Source organism: Falco cherrug, chromosome 7 (assembly GCF_023634085.1).
Source record: "Falco cherrug isolate bFalChe1 chromosome 7, bFalChe1.pri, whole genome shotgun sequence".
In the NCBI taxonomy this organism is placed as follows: Eukaryota; Metazoa; Chordata; class Aves; order Falconiformes; family Falconidae; genus Falco; species Falco cherrug.
Genome location: NC_073703.1, coordinates 72,925,874 through 72,944,624, shown reverse-complemented (window position 1 = coordinate 72,944,624; position 18,751 = coordinate 72,925,874). Strand labels below are relative to the sequence as shown.

Below are 18,751 nucleotides of genomic sequence, written 5' to 3'. Positions count from 1 at the left end.
GAAAGCCAGCTTTTCACCTTCTTTCTGATGTTATATCTCACCAGTAAGATGGCGCTAGTTTTCTGTGAGCAAAGAAGAAAAGGAAGATGTCACTCTTGACAGCTCAGTTGTGTTCATATATTTAAACAATAATGAAACGGGGGTTTAAAAAATGTGATCACATTTTCTTGCCAAGAATCTTTTAGGTATTTTAAAGATTTGCAAGTTTCATTTTTACAGGTCCAGGAAGATGAAACGGAGGCAGTGCAGTTTGTGCCTGGTGTATTGCAACAACTGGTTTTTGGTGATAGCGACACTTGGCACTGGGCCTTCAGCTTTACTCACCCAAGGTGTGGTGATGCGTGTTTTTGGTAGCAGATCCAGAAAGTCAGGATGGTTTAGAATGAGCTGTGGAAAGGGAGTCCTTTTTAAGAAATCTGGGCCTGTTGAGCAAGCTACAGAAAAATCTTAGGCTGCCCGAATTGTCTAGCTTAGCAGCTCAATGTTTTGACTTGAAGGAAAAGTCAGATTAATGCTGGTGGTCAAGTTGGGACCTGGTTCCAAGGATCTAAAGTAGCATGAAGCTAATGCTTTCCCTGGGCTCGCCAAGCTCAGTGCTCTTACCTTGGTAGCATATGAGTTTTCTCTGCAATGGACTCATTTGGTTTCTTGCCTGGGGAAGGAAAAGCTGCTTTTTCTGTCCTGTTAAAACCTGTTTGTCATTTGTATTGCAGCAGTACCTCAGAAACCTGCCTGTGATGTGATGGTGAAAGGACAGGGAAAGAGCTCTTTGTTCGAGAGGCTTGCCAGCTATCAATCAGAAATATCAAAGGGAAGATGTTCAGTGTTACTGGTGCTATTTTTTTAAGGAAGGAGCTGAGGTGCAGTGACATACCAGCTGGATTTTTCAAAGCGATTCAGCATTGGCATAATTGTTCTGTTTAAGATCTGGGTAGGTAAAAAAATTTATTTTTCTGAAAACACCTGTTTGTGACCTGTGACACAAGGTCTGCTAAATGTAATGGCACAGTCCTGTAAGCAATTAGCTGTGAGTCTTTATAGTCTCAGTTAAGACTCAAACATGTCTCGAGCTGATTGTAGATGAAGTTACCCTCTTAATTAGCTGGTGACACAAGGTGACTTCCTGATATTTTGAGAATTGGTTCAGGTTTAAATTGGCTCTAGATTTCCCTGTAAAGGTCCTAGGCTACGTGTCTTGCCACATTTACGTTGAAGGGATTACTGGCTACCAGTAATTACTGCCAGCTGACACAGGCTGGTGCCAGTATTCCTCATGCCTGTGGTCTGATGGGTTAGGGAAGAGAAAAAGCTGTTTGAACGGTGTCTGAAGTGTTGGATGAACCTGGAAAGGTCAGGCAACCTCAGACTGTTGCTGCGAAGGTAGAGAGATGCTGCTGGATGCTCAGGTCTACAGAGCACAGGGAGGGGCAGAGATAAAGGTTGTGAGCTACTGTTTTTTGAGACTAGGATTGGATTTGAAATTCTGTTGCAGTGAAAATGAAGGCAGAATTGTATATTTTGGGAACAGCTGGGCCAATACTTTACTGATGATTTTTGGGTGGAAAAACTGCGCAACTGCTTTGGGTGAGTGAGTAGGAGGAGTGAGATTTTTCTCTTTCCAAAACATATCAAAGGCATGTGGAGTCATTTTAATCAAGTTTCTCAGTACTCTTTTGAAGGCAGAAGTCCACTTTTATAAATTTCATAATTGGAATAGTGCCTTAAGTAAAAATATGGTCTCCCACCCTAATCAGCTAGTGCGATCTCTCTCTGCAGTGACTGATTTTGCACATTTAATTCTCCGGAATTTAAATTCCGATTCAGATTGAAGGTCTCTCCTGCTTACGAATGGATGATACAAAAAGTTTCAGACTTCTGTAACCTATGCCCCTTGTCACCTTCTTGAAGAATGCGTTCTCAGCAAGTCCTTTTTTGCGTCTTATGTGATTTTTTATTTTTATTTTTTTACTTTGTGATAGAAAAAAATCAAGGATATTGTAGAGTATGGAAGGACAGACGTACTGAAGGTGTTGTATGTATAAACATGAAAATAAAATGCCAGCATAATAATGTGAAAGTAAGATTTTATTTTGTTTTTTATAAATAAATATTTTTATAATTTTTTTATTTTTTATAGATTTTAAAATTTTTATTTAAATTTTAAATTTTATTTAAATTTTAAATATTTTAAAAAAATTTATAAATCAGACAATTGCTTTAAATTGGTGGCAGACTAAAAGGTATCTAGCCAGAACTGAATTTTTGAGAGACTGAAATCTGATACCATGGGGAAGGAAGTGATGCTTTTCATCCATGGTAAATCTTCTTGTGTGCAGATATTATTGAGTGTAGGTCCATTGTATAACTGGAATTCGATGTGGACTGCCTTCTCTCTTGTGTGATCAGCAGGGTGAGGTCTGTGTGGGTTTTGTAGCTTATGGCATTTAAAAAATAGACAGACAAAGGAAAACAAACTGAAAGGCTAGAGCCAGGGAAAATCCCCAACTATAGAACTGACAGTATTTTTGTTTATATGTTGATTTGCTTTATTTGTTAATTCTGAGTATTTCTTGTCTAATGTGACATCTGCCTATCATTTTGTAACACCTATAGCGGTTTTTGGATATTTACCCTTCTTGTTACGTTCAAGGTGTTTAAATGATGACCAGCTCCCATTGTCATCCCAAAGATGGTACGAGGATACTTTTCTTTTGCAGTAATATGAAATCCCCCATTAGTCATATGTTTCTGTAGTTCTGGATTATCGGAAGGTGACAAAGTGGTGTAAGGTGATTGTAGGATATTGGATGCAGCTGTTACAGCTCTCTGCAACCTATTGCACTTGGATATGCAATGATCTGGGTATCACATTGGGGAAACCAGTGCTTGCAACAGGTAGTTTGGATGAATTTTGACTGTCTCACATCAACAAGATGCTTATATTTGCTCCACTTTGCCTTAAGTAAGACACAGATTAAAAAAATCAAGTGCATGTAAACGTGCACTACAAAGTAGATGGGGAGCAGAGAAAAATTGTATCTTCCTGTTTACTTTCTTTGTTACAGCTCAGAGTTTTAAAGGGGCTGCTGTGTGTTCCCTCATCAGTGAGACAGTCTCTCTACTCTTTAAAAAGCAAAGAAAGAGTGTAAGTAGCAGCATGTATGTGAAGATCACTACCAGTTTTAAATTATTTACTCTAGAAATGTGATTGCTAAAAAGAGCAAATATATGATTCTTTAGACTTCAGCTAACTTCACCTGTGAATGTACTTACTGCATGCTCGATGGTTGCCTGAAATTATTGAATTGTGGAAGCACTAAGGAAAAATGCAAAAATCCCAGCATGATATTTAACATTTGAAGTAGTAATCTTTTTGAAACTGTAATCCTAGGGACATAGTGCTACCTGTAAAGCGCCAATGGGACGAACTACAATATCAAGGTTTATTTTGAAGCAGATTGTGCAGTCCCTATATACACCAGTGAATAAGCCATCAACAGGTGAAATTTTCTGTGTTGACAAGGACTTACTGTTACGGGTGTTACGAGCATTCAGCACTTAGTTCTGTTATGAACTTCCTGCATGAATGAAAAACTCTTGACGTTGTAATTCTCGACTTGCACAAAACTTCTAAAGATACTGTGTATTCCAAAGCTGCCTTCTGTGTCTTGGACGGGCAGTGTTTAAGGGAAGGCAATGTCAGATACAAAACTTGGTGGTGGTCACAAGCAGGACAGGAAGAATTATTTTAGAAACGGGTATTGGTGATGCTATTATTTCAAGAAAGGGAAAACAATTTGAGCATCAGGAAACCATTTAGCAGGCAAGATGCACGGACTCTGGAATAATGTTCTAAACTGTGAAGTCACATCTCATTTCTAGATCTTAAAAGTGATGTGGGTATGAGGATGTAATGTCATGGAGTCTTGTATTGGCTGTGAAACAGCTGGGATGGTATATACGTACCTGCTGGGAGAACTTGGGGAAGTTGAGCTGGATAACCTACCCTCTTTACTTTGATAGAGGAACTTTTACAGAATTTTTTAGTGAAAGCAGATTCCCACTTTAAATACTGGAATTTTTCCAGGGAAGCATTCTTTCAAAAGCTGGAAAGACTAGTTTTGTGAGAAAGAGCACAAATAAGTGATTCTCAGGTGTAACTGCTCCACCTAAATTTGTTCATAAGTATTTAACATAGATGTAAAGTAATAAAGGCAGAGTGAAGGAAGATATCTTGTCTTTGGGATAGAGGTGGTCATGTCCATTGGAAATATCTTTTGGTTGTTCCTTCAAGGAGCATTTCAGGTGCTGCAGGTTCATATTTGAGACATTTTTCTTTGATTCGTTATCTATTGAGAAGTCCGTGCAAAGTGTGACTATGGAACAAGCAGAAGGTTGTTAAATGCTTTAGATGAAAACTGCCAGATAGTGCCACTGCACATTTTGCATAAGACCCTCGTGAACAGTCATCACATGTGCATCACACAGACATCAACATAGAAGGAAACAATTTGTATGTGTAAGAGGGGAAAAAATACATTTTTTTTTTCTCTGTGATGTTCCTTGGGCAACACCTCCTCTGTGCAGAATTGTTTTGATACTGGCCTCCACGGCATAGGGGAGCATGTTTAGGTAGCATCCACTGCAGTTTGCATGGTTACTTTCTTTACCTGTGTGAATTATTCATCAATATGAATGAGACTGAGTTTAAAATAATCTTGTGATGCAAGAGTTGAGTACCTGCTGTCTCCTGTCATGAAGCAGAGAGGCCAGAAAGAGTGTGGCAGAGCCAAAGCCCAGTCTTGCATTGCTCAAAAATCTACCAGCCTGCACATACATGCTAATTTAGGGTGACTACACTGCACTTACAGGCAGTGAGTCACTGCACACCAGAGCAAAGAGGCATGAGGGAGGGTTTTCTGCCCTGATGTTTCCTGCAGGGTGCCTGCTGGGCTTGCTGTTGGAGCAAGCGCACGCAAGGTCCCTTTGAAGTAATGGGTGTACTGCTGGGCTCCCTGGGCCCATGCAGGAGAGCACAACCCTCTGTCCTGCCTCACCCTTCCACCTCCATGGGTCACCCAGTGCTTGTAGCTCCTTCCTTCCCTCTTATTTAAAATCAAGCCACAAGATTTCTGGACATGGATTCACATTTTTCTCTAGATCTGTGCTAAATGTCCGGGCAAAGAATACTGAGCACATGGCAAGGTCAATGAGCGTAACGCACAGATACCCAAGCAGCTGCAGGGGAGCATGGGTCCTGCAGCCACTCAGCTGTGGCACTGCGAGGGGCTCGCTTCCCTTGCTTAACTCTGTGCTGCTAGAGGAAGACTGCTGCAGGTATATGTGTTCACAGTTTGGAAAGAAGCTGTTGAGGTACCTCTCCATTAGCCTGTGGTACAATGGTGGCAGGGCAGAGATACTCTCAGAGCTGTGATTTAGTCACAAGCACTTTGATTGGGTTAGAGTTACTGCATAAATGCAAAACGTTTTGTTAGCAGTAGTATTTTCAAGAAAGCAGAAAGGGGCTGCTTTGAGTCCCCCCAAACATCACAGTAGGTAGAAAAGAAAACTCTTCATTCTACTGACTCAGTTGAGATGCTCTAATAGGCTGGAGGAAGCGGGGAGGAGACTGCCTAATGACTGGAAATAATAAAGGGGTGGAGTCGGAGAGCCTTGTCATAAAATCTCTATTCCTCCACCTGTAATCTGCATGAAGAGTTTCTGCCAGCCGTACGACTTGGTATCTTCTAAATTGGACTTATATGCAACTGGAGCTGCAAAATGGGATCAAATTTAAGTTCAAATGAGGTAAGCAAAAGAAACTGATAACAAGCATAAAGTGGGTAAAATTGTCTGATATTCCAGTTAAGGTGATCACAGAGGAGAACGAGCTGTTTGAGATGTACAGGCGATCCATGGAAAGAGAGTTTGCTGTTCCTCGGGTCTCATGGTTGGAAGGATGTTCTCCTAGTTTAACCTTTTACAGAATTTTGTGGCATGTCTGCATTTCCCAGCTCTGTTTTAGGGCTAACAATATTACTTACTGTGCTTCCTTAAAAAAGCTTGGTGGCAAGGAAATGAGAGGCTGGCACAGAATTGTGATGGGTTTGGTGGTTGGTAAAGCACCTAATGAGTGTCATTAATGAATATACATCTCGGTATGGCTTTGAATGTGAGATGTTGTTAAATGTCAGCCTAAAATAAGTGTTTAACTTGTAGCCTGGTTTCCTTAACTTTGCCTTGTGTTGTTTTTCCTAGACTTTTACGGGCACCTCAGCACCAGCGGTGAGAACGGTAGGTAGTAATTAGCTGGCCGTACATTAAATGCTGTCTAGTGCTGAATGTAGATCATCAGAAAAAATGTTAGGAATTCAGTGGCTAGGGGGAAGACTACTGCAGCTCAGGTTTTCAGTGTTCAGTAAATACTGCAACTTCAGCTTTGTAGATGAAATACTGCCTTAGCTTTCAGTAAACTCTGCATAGTCTGGCCTTTGGTGTCTCATGCTCGTGATGCTTCTGAGATGTGTTGCACTGTATCTGGGCTGGTTTGTACTTCACCTATATTATTTTTTTAATTCCACCCTTTTTTTATGTTTTGATTTCTTTGGATGACTCCTTGTCACGCTTGTCTTATACGTTATTTCTTCATAAGAAGGCTCTGTTTAAATGGGTCTTTCTGTTGTTCCTAGTGCTCTGGTATTCTTTGTAGTCTTTCTTTGTGCTGTAATGACCAGCCACAGAGCTTGCGATGCTCTGTTTAAAACACAGGTGTTTAAAAACACAGTGTCAGAACAGGTAAAACTGAAATAAACGTGTCGTGTTCAGTCTCCTGACAAACCCAATCTCATCAGCCTGGTAGGAGTGGAAGCAGTGCCCAGTCTTCTCTGAATGCAAAAAAAAAAGAGCAAGGTGTTTTGTAAAGGCTGAACTGAGGATGAATTCTTCGCACAGGCAAATGAAAATTCCCTGGGCAATTAGCAGATATTCATGTTTGCAGGTATTAGCATAGAGGAAAATATATCAGATAACCTGCTATGAGCCAGTGAATGGGACCAACGGCAACCTCAGCAGGCTGGGGCTGTGTTCAGACACTTGTGATGTGTTTGGGGCTGCCAGTGTCAGTTGCAACTCTCTGGGGTTCCACAGTCGGAAGGATAGACTCTTGCCCTTGCCTGGGGTTTCCCAGCCTGGTTTGTTTCGGGTTCCACACGGGGGATTGCAGTGATACAGAGATTCTCCCAAATGGTGGTAAATTTGTTCTGCCTCATGGAAGTTTGCTGTTATTGACAGTATCTGATGCCTGATTGTGCCACAGAACCACTCAATTTCTCTGTTCAATGTGAAGTGCGGTGGTAAAGGAAAGACTTCGTAGACTTCCTTCAAAAAGTACCTTTTGAAATTATTTTTGGGCCTCTGTGTATAGTCTCACAGCCCTAAGAAGATACGCCAAGTTCATAAAAATTGTTATTTTTAGTCCTGTAAATTTAGCTTGTGTTTAGAGGATCAAGCTGTTGTTTGGTTGGTTTTTTCCATCCTTCGTGCTTTTTACATTGTTAATAGGTCCTTAGGCATGAGACCTGTGCAGTTCAGTGGCTTTAGGTTGTGCTCCTTGTCTTTTAGGGTATTCAGGGTGGCAGAAACAATCTGAATATAGTACATCCACTTTGGAGTAGGCGGCCCCTTCTTCCTGCCCTGACACTTTGAGGCTTTCAGAGGCAAAAATCAGAAAGTACCTGAGCTTTTTTTTTTTTTTTTTTGGCCATTCAGGTTGGTAGTTATGATGATAAATAGTGTAAGCATGCTATATCTGAGTCGCTTTTTATTACTCAGTAGCTCAGTTAAGGAAATAGCTATCATCAGTTATTTTCAGGGCAACTCATGGGATGTGTGTGTGATTTAAACTTGAGTTGCCATTTAAACTAAAGGGAATATGTACAATATTTGGTGAGAAAACCTGGTAGTGCCCTTAAGCTGACAGGCAAAAAAGTAATACTTTTTAGATTGCACAAATCACTTTGTCATCTTAAAATAATCTAGGCTAGCGTGGTCTTGAGAAAAAGCCATGCTGAACTGTGGAAGTGCTCAATTTGGTTTCTGTTCTAAGGTTTGGCTTTATTCTAACATGCAAGTCTAGCTGCAGAGCTGCACACAGGAAGAGAAGAAAAATCACATGAAAATGGCAGTCTGAAGCCAAACAAGTTCTCCGTAGCTCTTGGAAAGAAGCAGGCCTTGAGTCACTGCTGCTCCATTTGCTGTTGTTTTGGAACAACCCTAGCAACTTCTACTGACTTAAGACCCAGCTATGGGATATTTTAAAATAGGTGAAATAAATACAAAACATGTAGTACAAGGAAATGTGTTACTTATGCTCTTGACTTTGCTTGAGGTGGTGGACATGGTAATGTAATGAAATCCTGCCTGCCCTTGAGGCTGAAACTCTATGAGGTTAAAAGGTGCCACATATCTGACCCTGGCCAGAAGCAAGGCAGTGATCTTGCCTTTAAAGTCCAGCCATTCTTTTTGACAGTGCTGAGTGTTTTCTTCATAGTTTTTAAAGAAGTGGTGAGATTCCTATTCCCTTTTGAAGAGGAAGTTCAGGGAAGAGTGCTCTGCTCCAAATAGATCTGACACACTGTTTTACTTTGATAACTGCCTCTTCTCTTGATGTAACTTGGGAATGTTGTATGTGTTCCACTCTAGTCTCCTCAAGGAAAAAAAAAATCTCTAAAAGACTTAAGCTTGGAATTTTACTGAAACAGAGCCATTTTAGAGCCCAGTTATGTTACCTCTTACTCATATGGATGAGCACTCAGGTATGCGAATGCTCCTGTTGGCCCCCCTGGTACTCGGTATGTAAGGATTGTGCAAGTGTGCCACAGGACTTAATTGAACTTTTATCTGACGTAGGATAGTGTGACCAAGGCCTGCATTTGCAATCTCATATTTAAGTAGTTTCAACAGTGATTATTAAAATGCCTGGCCTGTGTTTCCGGTTTATGAGGATCACGTCTCAGACGAAATAAATACAGAACCTGATAGTCCAAGTGTGCATAATGACTGACCTGGGAGGCTTCTGGCCTCAGAACTCACCCAGTCTGGGATACGGTCATCATCACGTTAAAGAGAAGGATGTGGCAGTCAATGCCCGTTGCTAGCAGGTTATCCAGTTTAAAATACGCCTCTCAAGAGTTTTTCTGTGTGACACTGAGTAGGTTGCTGACAGCTAGACTTGACAAAGCACCTAACAGTTAGGAGCCACGAGGTCTGACTTCCAAGCCTCTAGTATGGGAACAGCCTCTGTAACCCAGCGTGAAGCACTGAGGGTTGATTGGATATGTTTGGAGATTAAGGTATGCCAGAATGGGAATTGCAACAACTGAGGAGGGAACTGCATTAGTAGGTACATCCAGCTAACAGGGACAGCTGAGCACAGGAACACCCTTCTGAGATCCTGTCTGTGCGCCACTTGGGGCTGCATGTGATAGTGCTGTCCACTTGAGATGCACAAAATTGGAAAGCACAAAGTAAAGATGCTTGTTTTCAAAGAGCTGAGCAGAGATTATTCCTTTAAAATGGTATCAAGCTTAGTCATTACAGCACTTCTCTGGAATGGGTAGCTTCTGCTGTGAACTCTTGAATGCTTCCTGGGTAAAGATATGCTCCATTTCTGCTCAAATAGCACTGCTCAGGACAAAAACATTTAGGACTTACTGGGTGGGAAGGCAGGGACCAACAAACGTAGCAAACGTCAGTGGGTTTGGCAAGGATGGACAAGCTTTGGCAGTTGGTCTCTGGGCCTAGAAGTGCTTCTGTGTTTTACCCTGTTCTATTTAATGCATATAGGAAAGTAGTTTTGGCAGTTCAGCTGTGTAGTCTGGCCGTGATGCCTGTTTTGGCTGCTTTTGGTTGGAGACTGTAATTTTGCTGTGGGTTTTTTGTTGGGTTCTTTCCCCCTCCCTCCCCCCATCTTTTTTTCTTTCAAGATGTGTCTGTCCAAGTTCTCCTTTGTGGCCATGTTTGGGATAATAGAGCAAGTAGAGGTGTGATATATTCTTTGAGACAGCTGGAATGCCCCACAGCTGACAACTCAAGTGCTTGCAAACAGTGCACTATGAAACAGTGCCCTGTGCTAGAGTCTGGGCAGATAATGCAGAACAAATGCGCCCATACCAGTGACTGCTCCAACCCTCCTGCTGCTGTCTCACTGACCTTCAACTCTGCATCTTCAGGCCCCTTGCCAACCCAAGGGGAAGTGCAAAAGAATGTGCGGGGATTACCTAGGCTGTTTCTTGGAGGTGGGTCTTCATCTCTGCTGCATTTTCAGAGGTGCTGAGGTTTTCATCAGTGAGGAGAAGGGCCTGCTTTATTACATTGTGTTAGCATCTGATGTCACGTCACAGTCCCAGTTGCTTGATGGTTTGTCAGAGTGTTGTGAAACACTTCAGGCTAGGCCTTGCACTACAGCTGGAAAGACAAACGGCCCAGCAAAATGTACAGCATGTATGAAGGAAATAGTAGCAGGGTACATTTTATTAGTTAACATCAGTACCTTTTTCTTACTTTTGCTGCTTGTGGTTAATACAGGCACTTCAGATGCAGACTAATGAAAGCCATGTGTTTGTGTTAGGACCTATGTCTTAGTATTAACTTTACTAAGGTATGGTATGTCTGTGAATGCAGGAGTGAGAGGCTTTAGGAGTACAGTTAGTATCTGTTCTTAGCAGCTGGTGTAGCTAGCAAGACTAGACAAGTTCCTGTTCTAGAGCCTGTTGTCTAACAGACAAAGACTGTTTCTGTTCTGAAGTAGAATCAGTATATTCAAAGCTTAATGGCAATTTTAAGCAAGTGTTGAGCAAAAAGGTATCTCTGTATACACTGTTTTTTAAAGGAAAGACAGTACCTATGAAACATAGATGTTCGTGTGGGAGAGGAGAGAAAGATGTTAAGTAGTTATCTCCAAGGTGAAATGGGGAAGGAGTTAATTTATAGCCTGCGGAATATGAAGACTTATTAGTATGAGCCATGGAACTTAGGAGGTATTGTAGAGTTAGTATCTCTGAGCCCAAGGTGTCTGATATCTAGTGGAGTTGTGAGTTCATTCCCAAGATCATTTCTGGAAAGGGTTTTGTAGCTTTCTGCTGGGGCTCAGGGCTGAAGATGAGAGATGGATCAGAGCCTTCACAAGAAGTATCTCATCACTGTCAGCTACCTTTCTGGCCTTTTAGGCTGTGTGCGGGAGCTTGTGCTGGTGCAGGAGCTTTTGCTGGTGCATGGTAGTCGGTTAGCTCTGCTTATACAGCTACTGTGATGGTGTTTGGTGTCCCAGAGACAGTCTGTTCTATTGCAGGCAGTGGTGTGTAAGTGGCAAAGATGCCCATGCATGTGCTGTAGGGGTGCTTACTGTGATAATAATGGAGCGGTGTTACAACTGATCTTTATCAGATCAAACTCTCAGCACCTATTCTCAACTCATACGTGGTTTTGAAACCTGTTGCTTCTATTTCAGACCTGAAAAGGGTTCTGTGCCAAAAATTTGTGTAGTTTTTCCAGCTGCTCCAGTTGGTTTGATAAGTGATACTGGTTCAACATTAAAAACCTTGTTTTATCTATGTCGTTAGAACTTTAAGGTTACAGTACTCTGTGACTAGAGACTATAACACTAATCTCAATGTTATCTTTTTTCTTTTTTCAAATTGTCACGCAGAGACCAGTATCTCCTTTCAACTTGCTCACTGTAAAAATATTAAGATTGAGGAATGTCCGGAAGGCAGACTTGCGTGAGTAGTTCTACTATTGTTGAATGCTTCTTATAATTCTTTGAAGTAAAGTAAATATTTGGTTAATGTTATTGGTCTTAAATTGCATAGGAATAAAAAGATACGTTGCTGCAAATTTGTCAAGAATTATTTTTATTGTGATACTGAAGTGTGGCTTTCTGCTCTTCAGTGTAAAGAAGCTAACTCAAGCAAGGCAATACATTTGATCTCTTGCTTTCATACCTCGCTGTATGAGATGTATTTCCTACCCTTGTGATGTCAGACTTGGCTGCTGATCAGAGGGCTGCTCTTTAAATGATGAAAGTTCTTGTACTTTTGAGTAAGAACCTGGGCATGCCCCACAGAATTTCTGGATAGAAGAAAGGAGAGGACTGATGATACAAATGTAAGCTCAACGGCAGCAGGAAAGGCTATGAAAATAACAGAAGTACAAGCAAAAACATTATATTACTTCTGCAGAATTTATAAATATGCAAGAGAGATTTTAAAATCCAGTGTGTCTGAGAACAGAGCAATTTAAAAGTCAGAAAAAATTAAACAAAGCACTACTGTGAGATTTTTAGAAGTGTTAAACTTTTAAGTGAGGGATAGTGAGGGGAAGTGAGAAAAGGATATCTAGAGTAGAGACTACAAGAGAAAAATGTCATAGCCAGATCACAGAACAAGAGTTAATTGTGAGAAGAGGCCAAGACAGAAGAAATCTCTGCAGTAGGGAAGTCTACAGAATCTGGTAATATCCAGCTGTGAAAGCCCTGTAATGATTCACCTTCTCTGGCAGCAGATTTAAAATTAAAATCCTCACTGGGAGAATGAAACTTGCAATACGTGGAAAGAACAGTTTGTTCACTGTCCAGATGTGGTACCAACTCACTCAGAAAAGAGCTGGTTTAATTCTGAATTTTCCAGTTCATTGAGAAGCTTCCTCACAGCCTGTTCCACAGATGTGGATCTCAATAGCCCACCCTCCTGGATGCACAGAAGTTCAGGTGCCTTTCAAAATGCAATTATGCCACTGAGTCACTTTCATGGGGAAATTTGAAACACCTATTTAAAGAGGTTGGAGAGGCATGAAAGAAAAAGGTGAAATACAGGTAAAGAGAACAAGAAAATCCAAATCTAAAGACCACAAGAATAAAAAGGAAAGATGCAAAACAAAGAGGAAAATTCCACAGTATGTCGCCCCAAAATCTTGCTGAACATGGCTTAAAATCAGTTTTATTCTGGTGTGCTCAGAATTTTGTGCAGCACATCATAGTTTCTAAGGAAACTAGCTGTAAATTTTAATCTACTCAATATTTTGAGATTTTAACAAGCATGATAGGTCAAGAGTAGAGGGTCAACATCAGAGGTTGGATTTGGTAGTTTCTGGCAGGAGGGGTGTGATTGAAACACGTGGAAGTTGAGCTTAACAACAGGATTTTTGAATGAATGATTATTATCAGGGAAGAAATCTGCTCTTGTGGTATCCTGGATTACTTACTCCTGTGTCTTCTGCAATGTAATACTACTGTGCTTATTTATCTTTTTCCTTTTATTTTCCTGTTTTAAAAAATTTGCTATGATTTACTGTATACCTCGTTTACTGCTTATGTCTTAGTATGTTTTATTCTAAAAATTACAGATGATCAAACTACTTTGTATATTTACTGTGTCATTTTGAAAAAGGGATTTGGCTCATTAGACAAAGAGAGCAAACCTTGTGTAAGATGTAAAGCTCTGGGTGTCTTAGAGATTGAAAACCTACTTTTATATTCAGAAGCGCACACTTTGTGGGCTTACAGTTGTATGCATGACTTCTTTATTTAACAGAATCTACATGTTCAGATGCCTGAGTAGTGATTTGCACCAACCAAATATGTGGTCTGACCAGGCAGTCACTGCAATTGCATCTGTAAACCTGCATGCAGAATTGCGTGTGCATTTGTGTACTCCAGTAGGTCACCTGCTTATGCTTCAATTCATTGTGGCTGTCCTTCTCAGGAACAACTTGCTCACTGCCACTCCTTACCACAGTCGATCATATGGTCTTCCTTCATGGAGCCTGCTGGCATGTCTGCCGCATAAACGCTGCTTTATGACATTGTATTATGGGCTCATTGAGATGCCCTAAATTCAGAACTTGGGCATCCCAAGCAGTTGTTTATAGTGTATCTGACAGAGATTTGAAAAAGTCTTCAGCAGGAGTACTTTCTCAGCAGAAAAATGTTTTCTGGATAAAATCAAATTATTGCGGAACACCTGTTCGTTTGCACTGGGAAAGATATTTCAGGCAGTCTCCACCTTTTCTGAGGCATTAAAAAGGCAAACAGTTCAGTTAGTTTTTCTTGAAACCTCAGCATTTTCAACTATGGGCAAATATCCCTTTTCTGTCTGTTTTTAATGTCAATAGTATGCTGGTTGTTACAATTCTGGCTTAGCATTTATTTGCTCTGCTTTAGCTTTCTTGTTTTTCTGATTAAACCTTGTGTTCCCCGTGTACATTTTTTTTTTCATATTTTCTTGTTAGTGAAGTGTTTGTGCTTAGTTTATTGAGGTGAATCTTTCTTCTTGGTCTTTAATTCTTTTTTTCCTATTTACTTCACCAATGAAAAATGAATGTGCTTTAAAAGTATTTCTCCCTATTGTTGTCCCAGACCAAGATAATTGTATTAATATATTTGGGTATAGGCTGGGAAATCTAGACTGTGTTTTGGACCCCGATGCTGACTGTGTTATGGGATCTTGGGCAAGTCATTCAAGTTTTCTCAATGTGTGCTTATTTGCTTAATCCTTATGTTGCCACTGTGAAGTAATTCATCAGTGTGTCTCAAGCCTTTTGAAAATGGAAGCTGTAGCATTAATCACCATTAACCATTTATGTTTTCATCTGCCTACGCTTGTGCCTCTGCTGAACATCTGATCAGCTGTGCCCCTCTGATTGGGTTTGGCTAAGGCCACTTTCTGGAAAGTCTCCTTCCCACAGGTTTGCTGATGTGGATAGCATGGTTGACTATATGATGAAGGCACAGCCTGGGAAAAATATGTCTAAAAACCTAAATCGGTAGTTGTTACTGAAAGATAGAGGAAATAAGTGAAGAAAATTATACTTAATATGATGTAATAACATCATTACAGGTCTTGAGCATGATGCAAGGATTGACTGTGGGTTGAATTATTTGACCCATTCTGACTCACAAGGTTGCTTTAAGAACCGGATGACTGGTTGAGCATTGCTAATGCAAAATGGGGAGAATATGTATTGCATCATAGGTATGAGACAAAGGCCGTCAGCATGTGTGCAAGTCTCACTCCCTGGTGGTTCTCCCTCCAGACATGGGGGGTCAGAATATGGAAAGAGCTGATGCCTTTCGTGGCACTCATGGCTTCCTTCCCCAGACATCTATGAGTGATGGCGGGATTTCTCCAGTCTGCAGATAGAGTAGTAGGAAGGAATAGAATGAATAGTACTTTAGCCCTGGGGCTGAAACTGATTTTGTTTTCCAAAAGGATTGCTGAGAAAGGTACAATCTGAGAAAATTTTTGTCAGATGTGTGAACAAATATGAAATTGGCACATTCCTATTTATGATAAGGAAATACAACTTTTCAGCTTCAATGAGGGAGCAGTTTTTAGCAAAAAAAAAAAAAACAAAAACCAACAACACGTTGTACTTCAGTTAAACCAGCATTTTAATAAAGGCTTCAGTTTGTTAAGGTAACATATCTGGGGAAGAAATGCTAGAAAATGGGAGGCTCTGCAGCCCAGGGTGAAGGTTGTGAGGAGCAACAGAGGAGCCATCCAAGAGCTGATGTGAGTGCATGTGGCAGAGAGCATGTAAGGGTAGATACTCTCATGTTCTGGCAACATACCCTGCCCCAGTCATTTGGGTGGTCATGAATATAAAGTTAAATGCACCGTGGATAGGTATGCATGTATTGTGTGTGGAATACAGTGCTATTTCAAATATGAAGTAATGTTTTAAAAGAGAATTAAGTCTGACCAGAAGTGAAAAGGTGGGAATGAGCATGGCAAATATGTGAGAATGTTTCTGTTTTCCCAGGAGTGCTTTGTGGTGTTATTTACTCCTCACCCTGTATATTTTAGGAAGAAAGCCCCTACCATGTTACCATTGTCTTATTAGGGTCAAATGTACACAGTGCAATAATTCTTTCTCTGGATATGTTATCACTCTGCTCATCTTCTTGTTATACAGTCACTCTTTCAGATTGTTATGTGACACTGTGGCTGCCTACTGCCTCAGCCGAGAAAGTTCGGACCAGGACTATCAGGAACAGCAAAAACCCCGTCTGGAATGAAGCTTTCTGCTATAAGATAGACCGCCGTGTCAAGGTAGTGAAAATAAGTGCTTTTCACCATTTGATGTCTGCAGATAGTAGGTTATGCAAAACTACAATAAAACTATTAAGTATATAGCTATAGTATCCAAACACTGGAGGTGTTAATTCCTTAGAAAAAACTTTGTTGCTTACATCCTCCTTGGTATTGTCTGTTCCAGCTATCTGTTACTTAAACATCTACTACACTGAAGCAGTGAGAAGTGATTAAATGCCCTGCAGAATATGGCCTTACTATCCTATTCCTGATCTTGACATACACAAGTGAAACACAAGATAAAGATCACATGAAAATAACAGCAAGACCAGTTAGTTCTAGGTATGGTGGAAAGGAAATTTTCTAAACATTCTGGTGTACCTGTGCCTGCTTTATATACTTAGAGCCAAAGGCCATAAAATAAACATAGAAATGCTTGATAGTTACTTGTCACAAATTCACGAATGTTCTGCATGACCTGCTTGTCTGGTTTCATTTCACCAGGGAGACAAGCCTACTTCTTTGTGTATGCAGTTATCAGTAATGTAATGCCTAATACTCCCAAATCTCTTTCCCTTTTCTGTTTCTCTTCTTTTTCCTTCTTCCCCTAGAAGTGGAGGGGGGGAGGAAGGAATACCTGGTTGTGAGATTTTCCTGCCTTATGGAGCTCATAGGTAAAGAAGTAATTCTGTGATATTCTTAACTTCTTTGTGCAGAATGTGCTGGAGCTGAAGGTCTGTGATGAAGACACTGTCACAAGGGATGATGAACTCTGCACAGTTCTCTTTGACATAGATAAACTCACTGTAGGACGTACTGTTCGAGTGAAGTTTCAGCTGAATCCGCAGGTGAGCAATGGAATCGGTGAGGACAAAAGCTAATTCTTTCCTTCCATCTAAATATGTCCTTTTACAGTGTTTTATTATAGGAAAAATCTATTTAAACTGTATTTTCATGCTATTATAAGAAAAGACTTAAAATCCCTGTATGAGTGCCCTATGCTAGTTTTTAAGAACAAACCTCTATGCTAAAAATGTAGGATGGAACCAGCTAGGACTAATTACCTGGTGCCTTAATTTAGAATGTTTCTGGTACGTTCATTGACTTTTGGTGTAAGTTCTAAATTTTCAGCCACTTTAAACTGCAATAATATTAAAGCAGCTGATTCTTTTTCTGTTGGGAATTAAAATCTGAAAAATGGCTGGTTTAGCAGAATAACAATTCCGATGTCTGCATGCATTCTATTTCAAAAATAATAGTTTTAACAACTGCTTGTTCAGTGTCTTAAGATTCAGTATCTTCAGTTGGCACCATGGGTGTTTTTTGCAAATTATTCTTATGTTCTGGGAATTTTCCTAAGTGCTGTTCTAAATATCTATTTTACAAATTATATGTAACTAGTATGATGAAAGCTGTGAAGAAAACAAAGTAATATACCTTTCTTTTCCTCCCTCTTCAGGCACGTGAGGAGCTGGAGGTGGAGTTCACATTGCAGAATACGTGAGTAGAGTCCTAAATTCTAAATAAACAGTTGTACTTAATATAAAAATAGTCTGGAAGGCTGGCTCATATGTGACAGTGCTTCTTAAACCTCCAGTCTCTGAAAACAGCGTCTAGATATTTTCATTCAAGTCTTGTAAATTGGAATTTCAGAATACATATTTTTAGATCTTAAATATCTGAAGACATCATTTTTGCCCTGTTTGACTGCTGGCTCCTGGGCACCAGCTTCCTTCTGTTCTCTTTTTGTCACTGAACCAATACACAAGGAATTACAAAGACAACTACAATATTCAGGAAATTTTGACCCTTAGAAGGAGGAGTGGCAAGCCTGAATTTTTTACGTCCCCGCTTCTTGGGGAATCTGGCTTTTCAAATCCACAGCATTATGAACTGCTATCCTGTAAGCCAGGGGTCCTCAAACTTTTTAACCAGGGGGCCAGCGCATGGATGAAGTGGCAGGCAGCCATCTGTGGCTGCTTGGTTCCCCCCCCCCCGCAACCCCCGGCGGGGGGGGGGTGCAGGGGGGTCTGTAAATACCGGGGGCCGGATTGAGGACCCTGGGGGGCCGTATCCAGCCCACGGGCTGTAGTTTGAGGATCCCTGCTATAAGCTGATCTACTCAGCTTACCTGGCTACATGTGGGGAGCTGCGGTAGACTTGAGTATCACCTCCAGCAGGGAAAGGAACTAAATATTTTGCATCAAGTAAGGATTAAAAATTGCTGTCAGAGGCTGAGGACTGAGGAACAAGAGAAACTGGAGGAACAGCACTAGCCTTCACTTGAGGCTTGAAAGCTGTTTGTGGAGTTTGACTGTTCAGGGGGCATGTTTGCTTCAGGTAATGCATACTGTGAAGAAATCTGGGAGCCTGCTGTTCTAACTGAACAGGGAGTCTGGTGCAGAACCGCAGGTGTTCTGGTCTGTCTCCATAATGTGCTTGATGACTCTAAGGAGGGTACTTGAAAGGATTTCTGTTACCAATTTGATCCATGTTATTGGACTGAAAGTGTTGTTAAAACAACCTTAAAGGAGGAATGGTATTACTGGGACCTTGTCAAGGCATTTGGAGCACTTCTGGAGGCCTAGCAGGATAATATTGGTGGAGACGTTGAGTTGTGTGTGTTCCTGACAGAAGGGGAAATTGGGACTTGCTGGAGAAAG

The 18,751-nt window shown here is 40.8% G+C and overlaps 1 protein-coding gene across 4 annotated transcripts in view; it reads left to right on the top strand.

Moving 5' to 3' along the window:
• The window catches only part of LOC102053809 (cytosolic phospholipase A2 epsilon-like), a 53,123-nt gene that overhangs the window by 14,121 nt on the left and 20,251 nt on the right, over positions 1–18,751 (top strand). The window contains exons 9-16 of one of the 4 annotated variants that reach the window (XM_055715198.1): positions 714–931; positions 3,066–3,145; positions 5,717–5,808; positions 6,259–6,294; positions 11,705–11,777; positions 15,970–16,106; positions 16,805–16,936; positions 17,548–17,588. In XM_055715198.1, the coding sequence (XP_055571173.1) occupies positions 5,782–5,808; positions 6,259–6,294; positions 11,705–11,777; positions 15,970–16,106; positions 16,805–16,936; positions 17,548–17,588 (446 nt within the window). In that variant the 5' untranslated portion in view covers positions 714–931; positions 3,066–3,145; positions 5,717–5,781. The remainder of the gene's footprint in view (positions 1–713; positions 932–3,065; positions 3,146–5,716; positions 5,809–6,258; positions 6,295–11,704; positions 11,778–15,969; positions 16,107–16,804; positions 16,937–17,547; positions 17,589–18,751) is intronic. The other 3 variants (XM_055715199.1, XM_055715201.1, XM_055715202.1) reach the window with 3 other exon arrangements.